This window comes from Mytilus trossulus, chromosome 6, assembly GCF_036588685.1.
Source record: "Mytilus trossulus isolate FHL-02 chromosome 6, PNRI_Mtr1.1.1.hap1, whole genome shotgun sequence".
In the NCBI taxonomy this organism is placed as follows: domain Eukaryota; kingdom Metazoa; phylum Mollusca; class Bivalvia; order Mytilida; family Mytilidae; genus Mytilus; species Mytilus trossulus.
In genome coordinates this window covers 31,918,394-31,944,052 of record NC_086378.1, presented here as the reverse complement: position 1 = coordinate 31,944,052, position 25,659 = coordinate 31,918,394, and the positions used below count along the sequence as shown (strand labels likewise).

The following is a 25,659-nucleotide window of genomic DNA, read 5'->3' as shown; positions in this document are numbered from 1 at the left end:
GAACAATGCGTTTCTGTTTGATACAGAATCAAATTAAAAAGTATTAAGTTCTGTACACATATATGTCAAACTAATTGTCATTAATATCAAATACCCTTTTAATGATATTTATTCCCTTTTAAATTGGCTTTTATACTGAAAACTAAAAGATATTGATAAAAATTATTTTGGTTCAGGCGAACAATTAAAATTTTATTTGTAATATCAGATGGCGAAAGATCAATGTACGATTTAATGTTTCTAATTGTTATACCGGTAGTACGGCCGGTGCCAACAGGAAAATGTATGTGTTGATTTTAAATTCAACTGTTAAAAGCTGCAGATATAAAAATCGATGCCACTTAAGGCTTTAGAACTCATGCGCCGTATGTGACAACAAATATTGAAATCTGGTCCGGTTTCCTTGTGTCAACTGACTATGTCTGTGAGATAAGGATTATATACAGTTCTAATGATAAAATGGATTTATCAATGGAAAAATAAGAAATAAAGAAAACATGTTCAATTTAGTATTATTTCTTTTGTCTGGAATACTTTGGAAAATAGGAGGTATGTATTTAAATTCAAACTGAATATTATATAGATTGAAAAGAATAAAATAGTTATATTTGATCGTAACTTAATATCCTTAATATGAAGTAAGTGTTTTTCTTTATTTTTGATCCATAGCTGTTGTGAATTATTAGTATTATGAAGTCTGACTTTTAACTTGTCTTCACAATGAAATATATACATAATTCAACAGACGAAGAGATAAAATATCAATAAAAGAAAAAGACCATTTAAATTGGTTTACGCGACTATTTTAGAAAGCAAAACAACGTGAGTCTGTTTTCTACGTACAATTACGAATTCCTCAGAAAAAAACCAGCAATCGCACATTTTTACTCTCCAAATAATGCCCAAATTTTGTAAATTTTCTTTTTTCTATTTTAACAAAGTTATGATATAAACAAATAAACTCATTCACTTGAATATCCCACGAATAAAATACAAGGAGCACCAAACGCGAGAGAAGACGGTAAAAGTAAATGAATACTCCCCTTTTAAATTACCAGTGACTTCAGCGTTAACACATACTTTTTTTCCAGTTGTTTTAAAATATAGAACGAAGGTGTCACCAGCTCAGTAGCCTGTATTGTAATGATTTTAAAGCATATTTTTTCTATAATTCCTGTCGATGATTGAGAAATTATTATAAAACGAAGGTTTCTACTCAATAAGACAAAGTTGAACAAGTATTTTAAATTGAATATTCTGGTGATATTCTGTTTTCATAAAGCTCCTACCGTTGCCTTGTGTATTTCAATACATCTCTACTTTTCTACTGTTTTGATTTGAGCGTTCCAGATGAAAGTAAATTCAGAAAAGCGATTCGGACGCATGCGATTTAATTGAGTATTATTTTTTATTTACTCATTTTACCAAATTACTTCGAAACACGTCCGGTTGAGGATTTCAGCAGAATTTTAAAAATGATCTTACTATCATTGTGTTTTTGTCACAAAATGACACAAATTTTTACTATCGTTTGAAGTCCACAATCTGTTGCTTTAACTGAGACATCAGTAAGACAGGAAAGTATTCGATTTTTATTTATAATGTTTTGAAAAATAAATAAATGGGATAGATAGAATTCACCTTTAACAATTGACCAAAACAATAAAGAAATGCAAAATATGTTTGTCACATTGATATATTTAACAGATCATTTTAAATGTATAGTTAACATATTAACCACTACATTTCTAAGTGAATTCGGGATTTCGTTTGGTTATTTCTATGATACTTATTGGACTCCAAATTATGACTGGGGAAAAGAATTATCATTCCATGATTTTTGCCGTCCAGTATCATAACTATATATATAGTAAGTCGCCGCAAAATTTGTTAAAATGGGCATCGTTTGGATTTACAGGATGTAAAAATACATAGCCCTATCCAGTCGGAATGAGGATTCTATTAAATCCGATGACTCGTGTTTGGTAAAGAAAATAGTTTTCTGGACGTCAATATATGAAAATTTCGTAAGAGATGTCGGTACATAATTTGTTTGAATCAGAATTTCCACCCTTATCCAGCATATTCTCATTTTCATTCAAAGTTTCCAGCCCCTCGTCTAGATTGATCCTCCTCGACGAATTTTACTAAAATATTCTTGTCCTGAATATGCATTCTGATTCAACATATAGTTGCCTCAGTGCGTTAAGCAATCAAGCAAGCATATAACACTTAAGAAACAAGTTGACGGGCTTCCCGGAAAATGTGTGGCTCAAACAGATAAATCAGCATCTAGAGCTATATGTAAAGGAAGTTATTTAATTTGGAACCTACTCTAACGGACATAAAATCTATTCGTGTCTATTTGCAGGTGCATTTTATACGTATTCACTTTTTCAGAATTGATTTTTGGTTATAATACTCTAAAAAACAATTAGCCCCAGAGCATTCATTAGTGTTCTTTTCTGTTAATGCATTGCATCTGTGGTCTCTCGGTAGCGCGCACGCATCAAGTACGCTAGACCGTTTTATTAAAGAATGTATAAAACAAAATACTTGAAATATTTCTGCTTTTCCGTCAAGCATGCTGCATTCGAAGTAGACGTGTCTTCCGGTAGCATTTTTACCTTGTAAATCAGTATGCTAAACATCCGACTTAGTTTGTCGTTCGAGTGCAAATTATTCATATCGCAATATGTTCCCATCTTTATATTCATGTAATGTTTTACACTGGACGTTTTGACAGCGTCAATTAGTTGTAATCATTGTAACATTAAAGTTTAGCATCATTTTGATTTTCTCTTTTCCCTTCTGTGATGCTTTTCCCTCTAATTTTCATTAAAGTGAGAGGGTAAGCTCTATAGAACCAGGTTTAATCTACCATTTTCTACATTTGAAAATGCCTGTACCAAGTCAGGAATATGACAGTTCTTGTCCATTCGTTTTTGACGCGTTTTGTTATTTGATTTTGCCATGTGATTATGGACTTATCGAATTGATTTTTCTCTAAGTTCAGTATTTTTGTGATTTTACTTTTTTCATATTTCATATCTCTAGAGAAAACTTTGTTCTTGCCAAATGATTGGTCGAAATTCAATAATGATGTCATTTTTAGTTTGTTCTCGCCTAATGATTGGTCGAAATTCAATAATGATGTCAATTTTAGTTTGTTCTCGCCTAATGATTGGTCGAAATTCAATAATGATGTCATTTTTTTTTTAATGAAACAGATTCAACCACTATTTCTCATGTTACAATATTTCTCCACTCTCAACAGTTAAATTCAAAATGTTCGGCAAGTCTCCAGATTTGAATTTTAAAATTAAACAGTCTCGAGTTGAGAAATATCGTAACACACTTGATGTTGTGGTGGAAACTTGATGTTTATAATTTAAAAAACAAATAGCATCACTATTAAATGACTAAACTTTTTATTTGATTTCATACTCGAGTAAATTCTTTTATTACGACTAATTCCAATACGAAATTTTGAATTCAGCTATACAAGAACTATTAACAGACCTTTTCATCTGTTATATAAACAGAATATTGTATTTGACATTCTAAAATGAAAAATGCACTACAGAACAACCAATTGTACATTTCGAAACGAGGTGTTCGATTACTTCTAAATAATTAATCATATAATTTCATTAAATCTTCTTCGTAAACTTAAATTGCATATTAGTATACCTCATGTAAATACCAAAGGTGTCAGCTATCTTTTTCTGTAAAAGATGAGTGATTATTTTAATTAGATTTCTAGTAATTATTGACGTTTCTGTTGTAATATATCCCATACCTAACACATCAAAGACAAGTTTTATTATCTTCTTATTTCGCTGCACTAACATATATGTTTAGATGAAGAGAAAATTAATTCAATAATTGCATTAATCTTGAACATATTATAAAAAAATAAACGTTTAACATTCATATAATACAGACCATAAAACAAGGAACTCATAAACCTTATTTCGCTTTAAAAAGAAAATTTTATCAATTTGTTATGTCATACAGAAAAAAAAGTTTCATCATGCAGAAATATATGCACCATGATAAAATCCATTTTGGTTCCATGTTATCAAAGGTTTTTAAACATTATTAATCTATTTACAGGTATAAATTTAACCTTTGAATTCATGTTGTTCGGTGCATTAAGGTAACAAATGAAATCGAGTACTTACACTAGCCGATGCTATCAAGTAGGCCAGACTTTACACTAACCGATGTACTCGATTATGCCAGACTTTACACTAACCGGTGTAATCGAGTATTCAAGACTATACACTTACCGATGTAATCGAGTATGCCAGACTTTACACTAATGGGTGTAATCGATTATGAAAGGCTAGATACACTTACCGATGTAATCGAGTAGTCAAGACTATACACTTACCGATGTAATCGAGTAGTCAAGACTATACACTTACCGATGTAATCGAGTATTCAAGACTATACACTTACCGATGTAATCGAGTATTCAAGACAATACACTTACCAATGTAATCGAGTATTCAAGACTATACACTTACCGATGTAATCGAGTATTCAAGACTATATACACTTACCGTTGTAATCGAGTATTCAAGACTATACACTTACCGTTGCAATCGAGAATTTCAGGTTATCACAAGAACTTACTGGCGCAATCGGATATACACACGGCTCTTCCCTTATTTCAACCTCTCAATTGAGTAAGCCTGTATTTACAATTACCTATTACACAGGCACTACACTTGTACAACACATGGTATTCCCTCACTGATGTAATAATTATGCTAGCTTCAAGGTTAACGTTAGTAATCCAGGCATTACACTGGCCGGTACAATTAAATATGTTAGGCTCTATGCTATATAACTAATGTAATAAAGTATACCAGTCTCTAGGCCAATCGAAGTAATCCAGACATTGCACCAGCCTGAGCAATCGAATATGACCAGCTCCATATATGCTAGCCTTACTAATGTAATCAGTAATACAAATGGTTTACACTAACTGATGAAATAAAGAATGCCAGTCTCTAGGCTAAGCTAAGTAATCCAGGCATTACACTAACCGGTACAATTGAATATGCAAGGCTCTATGCTATATAACTAATATAATAAAATATGTCAGTGTCTAGGCTAACCTAAGTAATCCAGGCATTACACTAGCCGGTACAATTGAATATGCAAGGCTCTATGCTATATAACTAATGCAATGAAGTATGCCAGTCTCTAGGCTATTTAAGTAATCCAGGCATTACACTAGCCTGTAAAATCGAATATGCAAGGCTCTATGCCAATCTCTAGGCTTACCTAAGTAATTCAGGCTTTACACTAGCCTGTGCAATCGAATATGTCAAGGTCTGTGCTAACCTTACTAATGTAATCAGTAATGCGAATGGTATACACTAACTGATTTAATAAAGTATACATGTCTCTAAGATAACCTATTTAATCACTAGCCAGTCCAATCGAATATACCAGGCTCTATGCTAACAAATGTAATCGGTAATGCACATGGTATACACTAACTTGTTAAATAAAGTTTACCAGTGTCTAGGACAACCTATTAAATCAAGATGCTACATTAGACAGTCTAATTGAATACTAATATGCCAGGCTCTATGCTAACAAATGTAATCGGTAATGCACATGGTATACACTAACTGGTCAAAAAGTATTCCAGTCTCTACGCTTACCTATGTAGTCGAGTATGCCAAACTCTTCACTATTTTAAGAATTTCTTGTCTGATTTGTGGAGATGAATTATGTTGCCCAGACAAAGTTTATTTAAAACAAAAAGTAGGTCATATTAGAATTAGTAACTATTCATTTTATTTACCAAAAACACCAACATTTGCCACATTATATAATCAAATAAAGCCTCAGATATGTTTTTATGGGAACATAGTTTAGTTTAAACATATCTTATGATCAAAAGTAGCAAAAGGTATAGGACACAAGTTACAGCTATACAACAACATTAGAATTCAATGGAAACTTCATACTCATAGATCCAATTGTCAAAAGAAAAAAAACGTTTTTGAACCGAAAACTCCTTTGGCGACAAATAAAAAATCAACGATTAACTTAGTTTATTTCTAAGCAAATCGTGAAAAATGAAAGATAAAAATAACTTGCAACCTGAACTCATTTCACCATCAAAAAGTTACCCCAAACTTAATACGAAATACATTTTTTTTTAAAAGCGAAGAACACTGAACTCGTCAATCAAATCGAATATATCCCGAACGAAATTTCATATTCATGACTTTGAACGAACACTTTTCCATTAAAATTAGTAGCTTACTTACAACAGACATGTAAATCAAATCAAATGATTCAATGCAGGATGGACTAATCAAACCTAAGCTAAAATAGGATGCTTAGAGCACTCATATAATTCATCCTTTTGAATTAATTTTGTTTGAATTCCAACTTTAATGCGAATTTAGTAAATTGATAACTAATTAACATTACAAACAACACGGAAATCAATTTTCCAATCCTCTCATTATCTCTATAAATTTCTTTTGAAGAACATGTTTCAAAATATTTTCACCTGCATTTGCGTAATTCGTTTAGATTGCATTTGATTTGTAAATGTACTTTGCGTATTTTTCTGAAATGTCAAAACATGTCAGTTGTATAACAAATGAGAAAACAAATAGAAGACTAATCGTTGACTATTCTGTCACTTTTGGGTGTGTGCAAATATGATTTTGAATAAAATATCATACAAAAACAAAAAAAGTGCTATACAAATATTTAACAGTGGGGATTCAAAAACAAGGGCTTTTGATTCATTGTTTGTCAGGAGCCTCTTGAACGATTCAAAGCTGATGACAGATGTAACTGTTGTTTCTATGGAAACACATATTCTTTACCCTTCAATCCTTAAGGTACAAATACTGCAATATTTGGGGAAAAAAAACATTAAAACGCAATGTATTCAACTTGTAACTAATGATATTAAGTTACTTCTATTTCATGACAAAATAAATTGAGTTGAAATCGGCTATTCTTGTTTCAAAATTGTTAACATCAGCTCGACATGCGAATGAGGACCAAGAGACTGAAAGGTGCAATGCATGCTAAAAGAGAATAAATGTTATAAAAAAAACGTAGGATTTGGTTATACAAACTCACCAATATAAGAAATGAATTCCATTCTATTTTCTTGAATTAAATGACGAACCATTAAAATCCGTATTATTTGGTTCCAAGAAGTCCAGTCGTTTAAAGTCTAAATGTTCAAAATAAACCTTTGCTAATTAGATGTAGCCTGATCCAAATGTCAAATGAAGAACAGAATGTCACAGGACAAAAAAATCACTTACTGTGATCAAAAATGTCTCAGACCAAAAAGCCATTCTTACCAAAAGCCATTGTTACAAAAAGTCACTGATAATAAGTCACTGTGACAAAAAGTTACTGTTCAAAGAATCGTGATAAAACGACATTGTCAGAAAGTCATTATGGCCAAAAGTCATTATGGCCAAAAGTCATTGTGACAAAATGTCATTGATGCAAAAAGTCATTGTGGCCGACAGTCATTGTGAGAAAAAGTCACTGACAAAATGTCATTTTGACAAAAAGTCACTGTTAAAAAAGTCGTTGTGACCAAAAGTCATTGTGACAAAAAGTCACTGTTACAAAAAGTCACGGTGACAAAAAGTCACTGTGAAAAAAGTCATTGTGACAAAAAGTCATTGTGACAAAAAGTCATTGTGAAAAAAATCGTGACAAAATGTCATTGTGAAAAAAAACCATTGTTACCAAAAGTCACTGTGACAAAAAGTCATTGTGCTACAAAGTCACTGTGACAAAAAAATCGTGACAAAAGGTCATTGTGGCCAAAAGTCATTATGAGAAAAAGTCACTGACAAATTGTCATTGTGACAAAAAGTCACTGTGATAAAAGTCATCGTGACAAAAAGTCATTGTGACAAAAAAGAAACTGACAAAATGATATTGTGACAAAAAGTTACTGACAAAATGTCATTGTGACAAAAAGTTACTGACAAAATGTCATTGTGACAAAAAGTCACTGTGACAAAAAAATCGTGACAAAAGGTCATTGTGGCCAAAAGTCATTATGAGAAAAAGTCACTGACAAATTGTCATTGTGACAAAAAGTCACTGTGATAAAAGTCATCGTGACAAAAGGTCACTGTGACAAAATATCATTGGATAAGAAGTCACTGTGACAAAAAAATCGCGACAAAAGGTCATTATGATAAAAAGTCATTGTGACAAAAAGTCATTGTGACAAAAAAGAAACTGACAAAATGATATTGTGACAAAAAGTTACTGACAAAATGTCATTGTGACAAAAAGTTACTGACAAAATGTCATTGTGACAAAAAGTTTCGGTGACAAAAAATCGTGATAAAAAGATATTGTGACAAAAAGTCGTTGTGAAAAATGTCATTATGACCAAAAGTCAATGTGACAAAATATCATTGTGATAAGAAGTCACTGTGACAAAAAATCACGACAAAAGGTCATTGTGACAAAAAGTCTTCGTGAAAAAAGTCACGGTGACAAAAAGTCTTCGTGAAAAAAGTCACGGTGACAAAAAGTCTTCGTGAAAAAAGTCACGGTGACAAAAAGTCACGGTGACAAAAAATCATGATAAAAAGACATTGTGACAAAAATTCATTGTGACCAAAAGTCATTGTGGTATAAAATCACTGACAAAATGTCATTGTGACAAAAAGTCATTGTGACAAAATGTCATTGTGATAAGAAGTCACTGTGACAAAAAGTCACGACAAAAGGTCATAGTGACAAAAAGTCTTCGTGAAAAAAGTCACGGTGACAAAAAGTCTTCGTGAAAAAAGTCACGGTGACAAAAAGTCTTCGTGAAAAAAGTCACGGTGACAAAAAATCATGATAAAAAGACATTGTGACAAAAATTCATTGTGGCCAAAAGTCATTGTGGTATAAAATCACTGACAAAATGTCATTGTGACAAAAAGTCATTGTGACAAAATGTCATTGTGATAAGAAGTCACTGTGACAAAAAGTCACGACAAAAGGTCATTGTGACAAAAAGTCTTCGTGAAAAAAGTCACAGTGACAAAAAGTCTTCGTAAAAAAAGTCACGGTGACAAAAAGTCTTCGTGAAAAAAGTCACGGTGACAAAAAATCATGATAAAAAGACATTGTGACAAAAAGTCATTGTGACAAAATGTCATTGTGATAAGAAGTCACTGTGACAAAAAGTCACGACAAAAGGTCATTGTGACAAAAAGTCTTCGTGAAAAAAGTCACGGTGACAAAAAGTCTTCGTGAAAAAAGTCACGGTGACCAAAAGTCTTCGTGAAAAAAGTCACGGTGACAAAAAAATCGCGACAAAATGTCATTATGATAAAAAGTCATTGTGACAAAATGTCATTGTGACAAAAAGTCATTGTGACAAAATGTCATTGTGATAAAAAGTCACTTCACACAATGTCACTGTGACAAAAAACGTCTATTGACACAAAGATAATGGACACAAATTCACTGCGACAAATCCGATTTGGAGATATTTTTTTGTTTATTCAAAAACCAGTTGTTGGCATGACACGGGTTATGTTCTTCTCATATATGTTATGATGGTATGATACTAAACCCCTAAAGGGAAGGATTGTGCCTGATATTCATAGGATGAAATCATAATCTTTCAATCAGTTTAATTGAAGTCTGGAGCTGGCATGTCAGTTAACTGCTAGTAGTCTGTTGTTATTTATGTATAATTGTCATTTTGTTTATTTTCTTTGGTTTCATTTTCTGACATCAGACTCGGACTTCTCTTGAATTGAATTTTAAATGTACGTATTGTTATGTGTTTACTTTTCTACATTGGCTAGAGGTATAGGGGGAGGGTTGAGATGTCATAAACATGTTTAACCCCGCCGCAATTTTGCGCCTGTCCCAAGTCAGGAGCCTCTGGTCTTTGTTAGTCTTGTATTATTTTAATTTTAGTTTCTTGTGTACAATTTGGAAATTAGTATGGCGTTCATTATCACTGAACTAGTATATATTTAGTATTTGTTTAGGGGCCAGCCGAAGGACACCTCCGGGAGCGGGAATTTCTCGTTAAATTGAAGACCTGTTGGTGACCTTCTGCTGTTGTTTTTTCTATCATATATAATAATGGTTGGATTGTTGTCTCTTTGATACATTCCCAATTTCCATTCTCAATTTTATTTTATAATTTTATATTTTGAAAATGCCAGACTGTGTTATCAGTTGGGAGGTGACCCACCATAAGGACAACTCCAATGGTTACACTTGGGAGGAAGCAGATACAATATGTAAAGAAAACGGGAAAGTGTTAGCTGTTGTTGATTCACAGGAAAAATGGGAAAAGCTTAAATATGTTATAACAGGAGGAAACAGGTAAAATATTTATATATATATACAAGTGTATATAAGACAGACAATATGGTATGATTGCCAAGGTGAAAACTCTTCATAAGAGACCAAAAATGACACGGTAATTAGCAACTATATGTCACTGTGCGGCCTGCAGCAATGAGCAAAGCCCATAACGCATAGTCAGCTAAAAGATGCTCATAAATGACAAACGTAAAACAATTCAAACTAAACAACTAACGGCCTAATAAATGAACAAAAAAAAAATAACAACAGCAAACAAAAACCACTTACAGGCCCATTGCTTGGGACAGGCACATACATGCAGAATGTCACGGCGTTAAACATGTTAGGGGATCCTAACCTTCCCCTAACCTGGGTCAGTTGTATAACAGTAAAACATAAAAACGAACTATAAAGATCAGTTGAAATAGGCTTAACTTAACAGAAATACATGGTTATTTGTTTGCCTAAAGAAAAGAAAAAACCAACTGCACACGTAATAACCGAAATTGTAAATAAAAGACTTGAAAGGAAGATGTTAATGGAAAGAAAAACGAAATAATTCTTCTTAAAGTAGCCATGTACTTTACTCAACCAGGCTGAAGCTAGAAAACAGTAAGCCAGCGAACAATTAAAAGGCGGTATATTTTATTCCAACATGACATTTATTCAAAAGATTTATATCCAGAAACAGTGGCAAAACTATAAAATTGGAAAACATAAGTAAAAAAAAACCAAACAAACAAACAAAAACACTCACTCCACTACAAACAAAACAATTAATAATAAAAAACCATAACGTAGATTTTTTTTGAAATATTATATTGTAGATACACCGCACCTGCAGATGTATACATTGGTTTACAGTTTACCGGAAGTATAAACAACTTTACATGGAGCAATGGAGTACAAGCGTCATGGACAAAATGGTATGACAACGAACCATACTTTACTGATACAAGACATTGCGTTAGGTTAGATGTTTATACAGATTACTCCTTTAGAACAAGTGATTGTTCTTATAAGCATCATTTTGCTTGTTCATATGAAGGTACGTACTATGTCTATAATTATGGTCACGTGTTTAATAATCAAGTAGGGCTTGACATTACATGGCAATATAAAACTCGTAATGCTTGTCGACAATGCAACGTAAGAATATTTTATCTGCCTTCTGGCTTGTAAACACGGATATTAAATTTGCGTTATTGAAATTAGCTGTTACAAAAAAATTTGAAAACAACACGTTTAATAATTTCAATGCGTCCGAAGCGCTTTTCCGGATTTACCTTCATCAGGAACGCTCAAAGCCAAACATTTAAATCCGATGATGTATAAGAACCGAAACCGCTATATGACAAAAATACCTAAAATTGATATTCAAATTCATCTAAAGTCAACTTTGCCTGAGACAGTTGAAACCTTAGATTCTTTAATAATTTCAAAATGTATACAAAATTATGGAAATCATTTAGATTTAGGAATATATCTCCCTCATGCAAAATGTCTGATTCCTTTCCAGGCTTTCACACCAGATTGACCTCTCAAGGTCATCAGCTGTAAAAAATAAATAAATAAGTAAACAACAACTTAAGTATAGGTCAAAGAACGGTCTTCAACGCGTATCCTTGGTACACACCGAACAGCAGGAATATTGCGAGCATTTTATTGTTTGATTTTTATCTTTTTTTTGAATTCGTATGTTGAGATATAGAAATTTGTTCAAACAATGGCAAAGTGGTAAGATTTGAAAAAAAAATCAGCGAATATTATACCCTGTTGATTAAATTAACAGAACATCTTACCATTCTTATGTTTTCAAGGATATATAATAATCAAGTAGGAGCTATGGTGTATTGAGGCCTGGATATGAATAATAACAACTATACTTGATCTAAAAAATAATTCTTAAAACTTAACTACAAAGAAAAAAATTGATTTTGCCTATACCTTTCTATAAAACCACATTTTTGTCATGCCGTTTGCTACAATGTTAGCAGTTTCAGTATTCAACTTAAGTTGTCATTTTCTTTTATGACATCAATCTCCTGATGCTCCGGAAAAAGAACATAATTTTATCCAATACATTCCATTGTAATGTAATATTGACGTAACAGGTCTCCGGTTGACACATTGCTGTAGTACTGTGCCTAGATACACCAAATAGTATCAGGAACACTTATTGATTCTGTCAATAAAATCAGTGCAAGATTTTAATTTCTCTCGGCAGGAAATGGAACTTAAATAAACAAATTCTTCATCTAGTATCGAATCAAATTAAAGAGTACTAGTAGTATTATATGTTGATATAGAATTTAATTTTAAAAAAGAAGACTTTAAACCCCAATGTGTCAATCGACAAATTTCGAATTTCCTGGCATTTTTCATAAAATTTCCAGTTTTAAATCTAATATATTGCGATGTTTCAAGCAAGGTAAAACATTTTTATAATTGATACACGGCTTATTCAACTAATGACCCATCTCTGTTAGATTAGAGAATTCAATTTAATCTTTGTCAATTTTCTGTCTCATAGATTAATTTGGACGCAAATACTTCGCTACTTTAGTTTAAAACATATTGATTATTAAAAAAACCAAAGTCACATTTAAAAAGAACAAAAAATGTCACACTACAAAAGATACCATCGATTGAAGACAATTTCTTGAAGTTCGTTGTATATCAAGTTATTATGGGAGTGGATGGAATTATATTTTCATCGATATGCAATAATTGATATAATACCATGTCATAGAGCGGTAATGTGTACAATATCTGTAATATAAACATTATAAAACATTATAATTGCTATCAGAAGCATAACTTTAGTCAGACAAAAGTCCTGAAACTCTCATGCAAATATTGTGAAGTATAATGGGCATACAAAAGTCTGGTTTTTGTATCAATAGACCGACGAATGTGTCCCAAATCTGGTCGTCCAAGGTATCAAGCCAGGGGACAGAACTCGTTAGTCTATTGCATCAATTGTCCCAAAATGCCATATAATCAAAGCAGAATTTTCTTCTGTAAAACTTATTGAACGTTATGCATAAACTTTTTCATAATGATCAAGATTTTTCCTCATTTAAAAAAACACTTCAAAACAAACAATACAAAAACTGACCGCTCTGTTGCAATTCCTATAGGTAAAAGTCCACGTTAATCGTCATTGTCCAATATATTTGTCTGATTTAACGTTTTTGATTCGAGCGGCACTGATGAGTCCTTATTAGATGAAACGCGCGTTTGGTGTATAGAATTTTAATCGTAGTATATATGATTAGTTTATAGAACAAATTATTGATCCGATGTATTTCTTCTTAATATTATTTATTGTCTTTCCATAAATACCATAAAGTTTTAAGGTTTTAATGCTGTGTCAACGTTTTGATTTTTCTATTTTTTATCTCAATTAATTTTCCGATGACACCCCGTTAATCCAACAATTAGTCGTCGGACAAATGAGCTCTATCAGCTAATAATGACGTCTCACCAATTTTCCCGCGCTTGTAATCGTCTATAAATTTTCAACCAGATGCTCCGCAGGGCGAAGCTTTATACGACCGCAGAGGTTGAACCCTGAACAGTTGGGGCAAGTATGGACACAACATTCAAGCTGGATTCCGCTCTAAATGTGGATTGTGATTAAATAGTTGACACAGCATAGGTTTCTGACACAGAATGAATGTATTCAAATGAACTTAAAATTTTTGTTTTCTCTTAGAGCAATTCACTATGCTGTTGAATATTAATCCTCTCAAAAAAATGTTTGAAGAAATTTTCTTTTTATTTATGAAATTTCAAATGAGAAAAATTGAACCCAATTTTTTAATCACATCCCCCTTTCCCTTATTCCAAAACTAATTTCAATTAAAATATTCTAATGGAGTTTGCAACAATTACTACTCATTTAAATACATCATAAAATATTAAGATGTAAAAAAACTGCTTGTTATCACTGAATGGTAAAGATAATTTAAATTTATCATTTGGTAGTAAAAAGTGAATATACCTTGTATATTGTATATAACAAAGATTTAAGTTGATTCTGAACAAAGAAAGATAACTCCAATTAAAAAAAATTCTTGCAGATATTTCTTGCTTACTTTACTGGACAAAGAAAGATAACTCTTAATTAAAAAAAAATTTGCTATTTCACAATATTGTGAAATAAGATATTTCTTGCCATTGCACAATACTGTGCAATTGAAAAGACTTGCTATTGCACAATACTTAATATAATAATTTTAGATCCTGATTTGGACCAACTTGAAAACTGGGCCCATAATCAAAAATCTAAGTACATGTTTAGATTCAGCATATCAAAGAGGCCCAAGAATTTGATTTTTGTTAAAATCAAACTTAGTTTAATTTTGGACCCTTTGCACTTTAATTTAGACCAATTTTAAAACTGGACCAAAAATTAAGAATGTACATTCACAGTTAGATTTGGCATATCATAGAACCCCAATTAATCAATTTTTGATGAAATCAAACAATGTTTAATTTTGGACCTCGATTTGGGCCAACTTGAAAACTGGGCCAATAATCAAAAATCTAAGTACATTTTTAGATTCAGCATATCAAAGAACCCCAAGGTTTCAATTTTTGTTAAAATCAAACTAAGTTTAATTTTGGACCCTTTGGACCTTAATGTAGACCAATTTGAAAACGGGACCAAAAATTAAGAATCTACATACACAGTTAGATTCGACATATTAAAGAACCCCAATTATTTAATTTTGATGAAATCAAAACAAAGTTTAATTTTGGACCCTTTGGGCCCCTTTTTCCTTAACTGTTGGGACCAAAACTCCCAAAATCAATACCAACCTTCCTTTTATAGTCATAAACCTTGTGTTTAAATTTCATAGATTTCTATTTACTTATACTAACGCTATGATGCGAAAACCAAGAAAAATGCTTATTTGGGTCCCTTTTTGGCCCCTAATTCCTAAACTGTTGGGACCGAAACTCCCAAAATCAATACCAACCTTCCTTTTGTGGTCATAAACATTGTGTTTAAATTTCATTGATTTCTATTTACTTTAACTAAAGTTATTGTGCGAAAACCAAGAATAATGCTTATTTGGACCCTTTTTTGGCCCCTAATTCCTAAACTGTTGAAACCAAAACTCCCAAAATCAATCCCAACCTTTCTTTTGTGGTCATAAACCTTGTGTCAAAATTTCATAGATTTCTATTAACTTTAACTAAAGTTATAGTGCGAAAACCAAGAAAATGCTTATTTGGGCCCTTTTTGGCCCCTAATTCCTAAAATATTGGGACCAAAACTCCCAAAATCAATACCAGCCTTCCTTTTATGGTCATAAACCTTGTGTTAAAATTTCATAGATTTCTATTCACTTTTACTAAAGTTAGAGTGCGAAAACTAAAAGTATTCGGACGACGACGACGACGACGACGACGACGCCAACGTGATAGCAATATACGACGAAAATTTTTTCAAAATTTGCGGTCGTATAAAAATTCTTGATGCGGATGTTCCTTATTATGTGAAATCCAGAAAAGTGATTCACATTTTTCAATTCGGCCTGACTGACAATATTTCATTACTTGCTGATCTCACCGATTCTATTGACTATAAGAAAAGACTCGCAAAAGATACCAGGCTTTCGATTTTGTACAACATATATGCTAATACCAAATGCAAGGTATTATCAGTTTAACTAAATATTTAAATTATAAATAAAATCCATAACCTGAATCCTTATTCCAACCAATACTATAGCTATAACCTGAATCCTTATTCCAATCAATAGTATAGCCATAACCTGAATCCTTATTCCAATCAATAGTATAGCCATAACCTGAATCCTTATTCCAATCAATAGTATAGTTACAGTACAATCTAAAGTTTCGCGTTTAGCCTAGTACAAGAAACTAACAAGTGATGCTCAAATAAAAAAAAAACACTGAGAACCAAACATTCCGAAAGGGTGCAATGTTTCGTTTTTGATTTTTTTTATACTTGCACACTTGGTATTAGCATATATGTCACCGTACGGCCTTCAACAATGAGCAAAAAACATATAATTTCTTTAATCTAACAAGAGTTAATAAGATTTATAGTAAGCTTATAAACGTATATTGAACTGGTTTTAACAATATGTGATTTTAACAGGTATTATAAATGTTTGTTTTATATGTACAGTATATATACCAGATCCTGTAGTGCAAGGTATCATCAGTTTTACTAAATATTTAAATTAAATAAAATCCATAACATGAACCCTTATTCCAACCAATAGTATACATGTAGCTATAATAACCTGAATCCTTATTCCAACCAATAGTATACATGTAGCTATAATAACCTGAATCCTTATTCCAACCAATAGTATACATGTAGCTATAATAACCTGAATCCTTATTCCAACCAATAGTATACATGTAGCTATAATAACCTGAATCCTTATTCCAATCAATAGTATAGCCATAACCTGAATCCTTATTCCAATCAATAGTATAGCCATAACCTGAATCCTTATTCCAATCAATAGTATAGTGACAGTACAATCTGAAGTATAATCCTGATCGTATACTTAACAATAAAATATTTTTTCAGAAGAATACGGAGAATCTATAAAGTGCAATGTTTATATAACTATAGATATTTTCGGCCGTCGAAGATATGATCTGGTGAGCACCAGTTTGAAAGTCTATGCGCAAAATTTTCAAACTAGTGTACATGACTTAAGAACTGATGCACACGACTTTAAATTTGTGCACACGACTTTTAAACTGTTGTGAACAACTTTTAAAATGTTGCGTACTACTTACAAATACAATCGTAACTACTCGGCCATTCTCGCTACGCAGTACAATAGCTTCTTCGTGCAACCAGAAAGGCCGAGTTGTTCCGACTGCTTACAAATACTGTTGCGAACTACTTTCAAATACTGTTGAGTACGACTTTGAAACTCATGCGCATGTTTTTAAAACAATTGTCTAAATTTTTTCAAACAGACTAGCGCACGAATTTTTAACATGTTAAAGTCGTGCACATCACTTTGAAAATCATGCGCACCATTTAAAAAATCGTGCATTCCAGTTTTTGTACGTCATGACCACAGTTTCATAATGTCGTGTGCATGTGTTTTAAAGTCGTGTGCACTAGTTTAAAAGTCCTGTGAATCAGTTTTAAACTGATGCGTACAAGCATAAATCTCCACCAATCAGTCATATTTATATTTACATGGCACTTTAAGGGACTCGAAGAAAAAGTCAATTCACAGTTCAAAGATTCTGACAACGTCAATGAAAAAAAATTGGCAAATATTTTAAGATTCAAATAAGCGCACATTTTCCTTACTACGATCAGTATTATACTTAATAAGTTTTGTGTATTGCAAAAGTATACAGCTTTGATCATCCTGCAAAGAGCATGCGTAGTCTAGACAAATAAACTGTTACCTTACCATTGCTTGCATGTAATTTTACTACATATACCAGTCGGTTCAATTTTGTTTGTATGTATGTATTTGTGTTTGCTTGTTTGTTTATTTATCGATTGTTGACGTTTCTTTTTCTATATTATTAATCAAAACTTGAAGAAATAACAAAATTAATTATTTGATATTTAAGAAATATGTTAATTGTTAGGTTACTTATAAAGATAAATCTGATATATAGCTTACTCTTCAAGCACCTTAGACAAAAAATATTTTTCTTACATACAAATAAAAAAACCTTAAAGATTTATATCACTCTTTCAAAATGCGGAAGTGTGCCGAGAAGAAGAAAGCCTATATAACGTAAACATATATATTTTACATTACACGTCTGAAGAATACTACACTTGTGCTAACTTAAATTTGTTTTCTTATTAAATTTAACGTAATAACGATATATAGGTTCGGTTGTATATTTGCAGTGTTACAATATTGCTCTTCTTTGGACATTCGCTGTTTTTCAATGAGATTTCAAGTATTGAATATATAGTTTATATTATTGTTTTTTTAATTTTCAGATCTTGTAACATCCACACCAGCAGTATACACGGTAAGTTCTAAATACCGTACGTGTATATCACGTTATTTTCGAGTAGGGTTTTGTTCGCGGTTTAGGGCCTTGATTGGTATGTAAATCTTTACCTCATACTACTAGTATTCGCGTTTTTTTCAATCAATTTGTAACGTAAATTGACTGAAATTAAACAATATTTTTGAAACAAATGCAAATACACGGAAGACTAGTATATTTTTTACAATTATATGAGCTGATATTTAAACATTTTTTTTTATTATAATAGTGTTCAATGTTTACTTATTGTAGGGCTCATCTGGTATCAACTCGGACATGATTGTCGGGATGTCAGTTGCATTTGGAATATTTTTAGGTATTGGAATAATAATTTGCATACTTTGTCGATGTTGCTGTAATTTTCAACAGGAGAAAAAGTATGCTGAAAATTCCAAGGCGAGCAAGCAAATTATACCAACCAGATTACAAGCACAGAAGCAGTTTGAAATTTGCATGAGTCAGATGGAAGGCGTTGATTATTCCCGCGCAAAATCAAGTGCTGCAGCCTCTGTTTCGTATAGCAGAAATCAGAACCATGATGACGTCTTCGATGTCGACGATCACCCGTCAAATGTCATTGATATTGCACCCTACAATGATATTTCACAATATGACCGAGATGATAGCATGAGTTTGAATGATTCGTCCTCACCGTCTAATAAATCTACCGATTATATGCATTTTATGTAAAAGAAAATCTGGACAAAACTATGTACGAGAAAGCATGATATGAACACTTATCTTATCAAATTACAAGCAATTATGTACGTTAAATTTTCGTGAACCAGGGTTCTTTTGAACATTTTTGAATCTAGCCTAAGAATATATCTCACTGAACCCGCTCACTTTATGCATAGCTTTATCGAGCAGTTGCTAATGAATTGTCATGTTACAAATAAGGTCAACCGTTTTTAAAATATCATTAATGCTTTTTTCAACTCAAAAGCATATTTCCAAATTTAACACGCAAGTGTTGCACACTCCATAACTATGGTATAGTCGGCAACGTCAGATTGTTTTTATCCTGCAACATCGGATCTGTTCCTATATTTATAGCCTGACGCATGGAGTTGATTTCTTCGAACTCTTGTTACATTGTGGTTACATTTGCGATCATACATTATAGGACTTTGTTTTGTAATTTGCCTGAAACTAGATTTGCATTTTAGCACCTTATTATGAACTGGAATTTGCTTTGCCCATACTATATATTTTGAGCCGTAAACGAAACTGTTAATTTAGATAAGGTCAATTGTTTGACACATACCAATACAGGGAGATAACTCTGTAAAATCAGTTTAAAGTTTTTGACCAAACTCAGTGTTTGTAAAACTGCAATATACCCAATAAAGTATTCCCGATAAAGTGTGAAAATCACAAAAGCATTTTTTTAATTTTGATTTTTTTTGTCAGATTGTCAAAGTAAACCAGTATTTTTGTCAACATTTTATGAATATCAAGCATGGAGCCACCTTAATTTATACAATGTGTATAACATTGTATTAATAAATGATTCCATGTGCACGGAGGGTCAGAGAACAAAGCACGGTGATCCACGAGAAGATTGATACTTTTGGCTCTTGAAAACAAACCATTGTAAAATTGTCTAATACAATCCATTTTTGTAATAAAAAAAGTCTTTTTAACAGCGTTTCACTTTTCTTCAAAACACTTAGTCTGCAAGGCTTTGCATTAAAATGACTAATAAAACGTTTGCATATATGTTTTATTGACAACTATGTAAAGAATATTTTTGAAATATTGTTTACTGGACGTTCTGCAAACAGCATTATCTAAACAATCATGTAATGTGGTTTACCTTTCATGTTATAGAAGGGTGTTTATGGTTTGCATTGAATATATTCTAATGTCATGATCAGGTTAGTGTTCAATATAGTAGCAGCTATCAATATCTATGTAGAAACTATAGGCAGGCTACACGTTCAATAGACAAAAATCTACGTAGCACTACGTAGCAGCTACGATATTGAACGCGGCCCAGACCATTTCCTAGTCTAGACCACCGATCACGTTCCTTAGTTGGGACAGGCACATGCGTTTGTCGCAGGGTTACATGAGTTTTTTAATACTACACTCTTCTCCCTTTTTCATATCCATCATTTGATTAGCAATAGGTCGGCACCTATTTTTTTACCGCTGACTATGCGGTATTAACTTTACTCATGGTTGAAGGCCGTACAGTGACGTTTAGTTGTAAGTTACAGTCTCGTTTGGTCTTTGTGGAGAGTTTTCTTTTTTATATGTATAATCATACCCGTAGCCAGGGGGGTTCGTGGGGGGGTTCGGACGACCCCCCCCCCCCCCCCCCCCCCTTGAAAACAAATAAGCACTGTTAAAGTCAATGTTCTGTTCGAATTGTGACTGTTAAAGTCAATTTTGTGAGTCAAACGAACCCCCTCTTGGGAATTCCTGGCTACGGGCCTGATAATTAGTCTGTTTAGTTCATCTGCAGTTATCACTGTCATGTCAACAAAGACGATGTGAATTTCGAATCTTGCTAGTCGCCGGGTGGGATCGAAATCTATCTTAGTTGATAAAGATACATGAAACCAGTTTTCTGAGTTGGGACTCTCTCCTGGTACCCTTTTCTCTACCAATATAATATGACCGCCTTGATATAGGCACGATTGTTTTAAGTGGTATTTAAAGTACTAACAACTACATAAAGTGTCCATATCTTGTGTTTCCTCAGTTATTTCCTATGTTAATAAAGAGAAAATGTGATTTATTGTTCATTTATCTTTATTCGGACACGTTTTTCCATTATGTTACTTTGTTAATTTGTAAACCATTACTTTTAATTCCGGATTTTATTTTGCAAGGACAATCATGTAAATCTATATTTTCAATTAAATTGCATTTAAAATATTTTATTTTAATTGTGTTTTAGTGGAACAATTTAAACATAAAATAAATGGATCAGTATTGTTCTAATCGAATATTTCATACAAATAGTTTTGTTGACGTTTATTAATGGCACTAAGTGTTCTGTGTCTGTGTATAATAAAACCAAGTTTATGAGAGGTGTTCTTAGCAAAGGTTAGATCATGAATAGATTCAGGTATAATCTGCAACGGCATTGAAAATAAAGTTATAAATATTCCAAGAAAGGTTTTAAAAACAAAAAGGGAGAAAATGTCATGGTCCAAATCAAAACCAAAGACGAACAAATAATTGTTGAAATAACCAAAAAAGTGCGCAGAAGACAATTTAACAAAACAATATATTGAAAAACTAAATATTGAGCAACATGGGCTCCAGAAATAACCCGGGGGTAACTGGAAAACATCTTCAGGGTCAACAATTTATTGTCCACTATAGAGGCACATCATGATGATCATAGCAAGAAACACTATGGCAATCAGGGGCGTTTCCAGGATATTCGAAAGAGGGGGCGTAGAATCTAACTTTTGCAATAACAATAGTGTAACATTGTATTTATAATAGTTCCATGAATAGATTTACTTACCGTTTTTGGTGGTTTAAAAAAGATCAAAAAGGGTGTCCAAGTCACCCATCAGATGGGGGAATCAGTATAAAAGAAATAAATATTCTTTAATTGAACACATGTTCAATTAAAGAATATGATAAATTGTCGTAGTCAATAAAAAATGAGCAGATTATAATAGTTGGTTTTTTTTTAAAGGGGGTATGCCCATTACGCCCTTACCTGGACCCGCTCCTGGTAATAATAATAATAATAATTCTTTATTCCGTAAGCAAATATACAGCTCATAGGATTAAATACATACACAAATTATACAGTTTACATAAACATATACATAAACATATACAGCATTAATATATAGCGGAGTTTGGCATATAATTTACATTGGTAATAAAGGTACAAAACAAAAATCAAGTATTACGAATTTTCTCTGCCTCGTACAGATATTTACCCAGATTATTTAATTCTTTAATATTTCTTACAGATAGTAATTGAACTAATTTGAAGGTAGATGGGTTTCTGTAATAATATATCTTAATATATTTACTTCTGACATTTACATATTTATCACACTCTAGTATAAAATGATATTCGTCTTCGATGACTTTCTTATTACACATATTACAAACACGCTCATTTCTGGAAATATTAAAGTATCTTCCAGTTTCTACATTAAGTGAATGTGAATTTATTCTATATTTAGTTACATACGACTGATATAAACTGTTCAATGGTCGATTCAAATAAAATTGCAAAGTATGTCCATCATGTATATATTGATATAAATAACATTTTGATGTGTTTTCAAACAATGACAAGGCTTCGGCTATATAATTATTAACAATTCTTTTTTTAAATTCATGCAAAAATAATTGACTATTTCCAACACTTTGTGCTAACCATATATCATTAAATCCATACCTGTTTAGTATGTCTCTTATTTTACAACTCCAATTGAGTTTATCATTCGGTTTAACAAAACTAGATTCGTACATATCTTCATAAATACTATTCAATATACAAATATTAGATTCTAATAGCTTCAACCAATAACGTACCATTCTTACATATCTATTAACATACAATGGTAAACGCCCAAGTTCAAAATACACCATATGGTTCACAGTCGTTTTTCTCACTTTCAAAATTCTTTTTAAATAATACAAATGAAGCGTTTCTATATCAGCTCCCTTATGGAAACCCCATATTTCACAACCATAATTCACAATACTTGTTACATATGTATCAAAAAGGGACATCAAAGTCTCAGTGTTATAACAATCATCATAAATCTTACTCAATAAACAAAATGTAGCCTTTCTACCCTGTTCAGATAGTGTTTTCTGTGTTACAGTAAAAGTACCGTTATAGTTTAATAACAAACCAAGATATACAAACTGATCACACATTTCTATCATTTTACCATTCAAATACCATTTTTCGTTCTCTTTCAGTACACCTTTGTTACGAAAAACAACTATTTTGGTTTTTCTTAAATTAATATCAAGACCATTCTTGTATGAACTATCATATACAGTGACTATCATTTTTTGTAAATCAGAAATACTTTCGCTGAAGAGAACTGTATCATCAGCATACATAAAAAGATAAAGATTTAACAATTTTACTTCATATGGTTCTATTCCTTGTTTAATTAACTCAATTTCTATGTCATTTACATAAATTGCATATAAAAATGGTGATAATGATTCGCCTTGCATTAGGCCAACATTACAATGAAAGAAATCTGAAAATTCACCATCTAATTTAACACAAGTTTTTAACTTAGAATACATTGATTTAATAAGGTTCAGTAAATTTCCACTAATACCGCATTTTAACATTTTTTGCCATAAAACATAATGTGACACACTGTCGAAAGCTTTGACAAAATCAATGAAACAACAATAGAGACGCTTTCCTTTACGTAAACTTTTTGATACAATAGAATGAAGGGCAAAAATCGCGTCGTGTGTACCATATCCAGGGACAAATCCAAATTGCGCATCAGTCAATATACTGTATTCTTAATAAGTCGCACTCGTTGATGTCGTATATACGAGAAAAAAGGGGTTGGCGTTAAAACGTTGTGACTTGTGACACGTGGCATGTATTTTTGGTCATTTGTGACCCAATGAATCTATAAGAAAATCAAAATGGTTACAGTTTTAAAGTCAAAAAAGTATAAAAGCAGTGGCAACAATTAAAAACTTAAAACGACAGTAACTCGGTCATATGTTAATTTTACACGAAGAAAAAGAAGGTTGATATACCTCTATATATTTATAAATTATATATGTCAACCTTAACAATTAATTTTTCATAAACGGTAATGGAGACGTTTTCCTCCGTTGATCGATCCATATCGTTTACTTGAACATGTATGGTGGCTCATATCGAAGCTGCTACATTTATACATTTGTAAATGTTTGCCTTTCTGATTTGGTACTGTCTTTTTTAATCCAACCTCTATCGTAAAGAGATTCAACGGCGAACTAGTACTGCTTATAGAGAAAGATCATTTCGAGCTCCGCTTTTATGAATATTTAAAACAAAAAAAATATAAAAAAAAAAATAACCATTTCTGAACTTGGGCTGTTTTCTGCTCCTTGGTAGAGTTATTGTCTCTTTGACACATTCCCCATTTCCTCTCTCAATTTAAAAAAGCATATTCAATCTTTTTGTTTTAATCGTAGCCAATATGCCACTTTAAATGAGTGCTTCCTATATATTTTCTGAATGAAAGCTCATTGAAATATAAAATTGACTGAATTAGTCATTCAGCTATCTGTATATTGAAACGAGTATTTATAACCTTTAAAAAAATACAAAAGTGAATATTTTGAAGCTATCTATATATTGAAACAACTTGAAGTATTATAATATTTAAAAAAAAAATACAAAAGTAAATATTTTGAAGATATTTTTGTCAGTCAGGTGGCATTTATCCTCATTAAGTCAAGAGCACAAAGAAAGTGTATTAATTCGGTGACTCAACTAAATGTTTTTAAAATATTTCTTGCATTTTTTAAGAAAATAATAATCATTAGCTTATTGTGTACTTCACACCAGAAATTAAACTATTAACATGCTAGCTTTAATCACCAGCCAAATATGTAGGTATGTTATGGAGACAGTATAAAATTTCTTAATAAATAGAGCTATTGCTTCGTAATACACCTTATTGCTAAACAAACAATGCACGCAAAGAACCCTTGCAACAACTCTTTGAGGGGTCCGTATATGTGACCTGTCGCAAGGTTAAAATTTTGTTCTGTTCCTATCCATTATTCTAGCATTGCTCGTGGCAGTCGAAATTTCTCCAACCTCAATCTTAGTCGCCTCCATATCGTTTACTTGAACATGTATGATGGCTCATATCGAAGCTGCTGCATTTATACATGTCTGGTTAAATTTTCGGGGTGGCAAGTGAGAATACTTTTTTCGCAAATTGCTGGACCCCAGAAGATGGTGAAAAATGTCACTCTCTTCAAATAATCTCAAAATTCTGATCATAAAGTTCAATAAAAAAATTGTCCTTTCTAATAATTTATTTCAGGTCAAATCTGCATATTTCTTTTCTCATCACATTAGCTCTATAAAACAGTTTTTATTGTTCAATTATGTCCATTTTTAAAATCACAGCATCCACAATTGTATGACGGACTAACATTTTTTTTAATTACGTTCCTCATCTCAAGGTCTATTAGGAATCCTGACCCATATGAGGGTTATAAAAGACTCTCTATGTCTAGTGTAACAAAATGTTCATCGTGTGATATGAA

The 25,659-nt window shown here is 32.1% G+C and overlaps 1 protein-coding gene across 2 annotated transcripts; it reads left to right on the top strand.

The window, feature by feature from the left end:
• The first annotated feature begins 375 nt into the window (after positions 1-375).
• Positions 376-20,051, top strand: LOC134723323 (chondrolectin-like). 2 transcript variants are annotated; one of them, XM_063586942.1, is made up of 6 exons: positions 376-549; positions 10,218-10,380; positions 11,190-11,410; positions 16,535-16,561; positions 18,353-18,384; positions 18,658-20,051. In XM_063586942.1, exons 1-6 carry the CDS (start codon positions 498-500, stop codon positions 19,093-19,095), a joined length of 933 nt encoding a protein of 310 aa, XP_063443012.1. In that variant the 5' UTR covers positions 376-497; the 3' UTR covers positions 19,096-20,051. The 2 variants fall into 2 exon arrangements, with proteins under 2 accessions (XP_063443012.1, XP_063443014.1); XM_063586944.1 differs by lacking the exon at positions 16,535-16,561.
• The last annotated feature ends 5,608 nt before the right edge of the window (positions 20,052-25,659 follow it).

Excerpts from the sequence above, each read along its gene's own strand:
- LOC134723323 (XM_063586942.1), top strand. The coding sequence starts at position 498 with ATGTTCAATTTAGTATTATTTCTTTTGTCTGGAATACTTTGGAAAATA. Across the intron at positions 550-10,217 it reads AATACTTTGGAAAATAGGAG|ACTGTGTTATCAGTTGGGAG; the intron begins GTATGTATTTAA and ends TGAAAATGCCAG. Across the intron at positions 11,411-16,534 it reads TTTTGCTTGTTCATATGAAG|TATATATACCAGATCCTGTA; the intron begins GTACGTACTATG and ends TTATATGTACAG.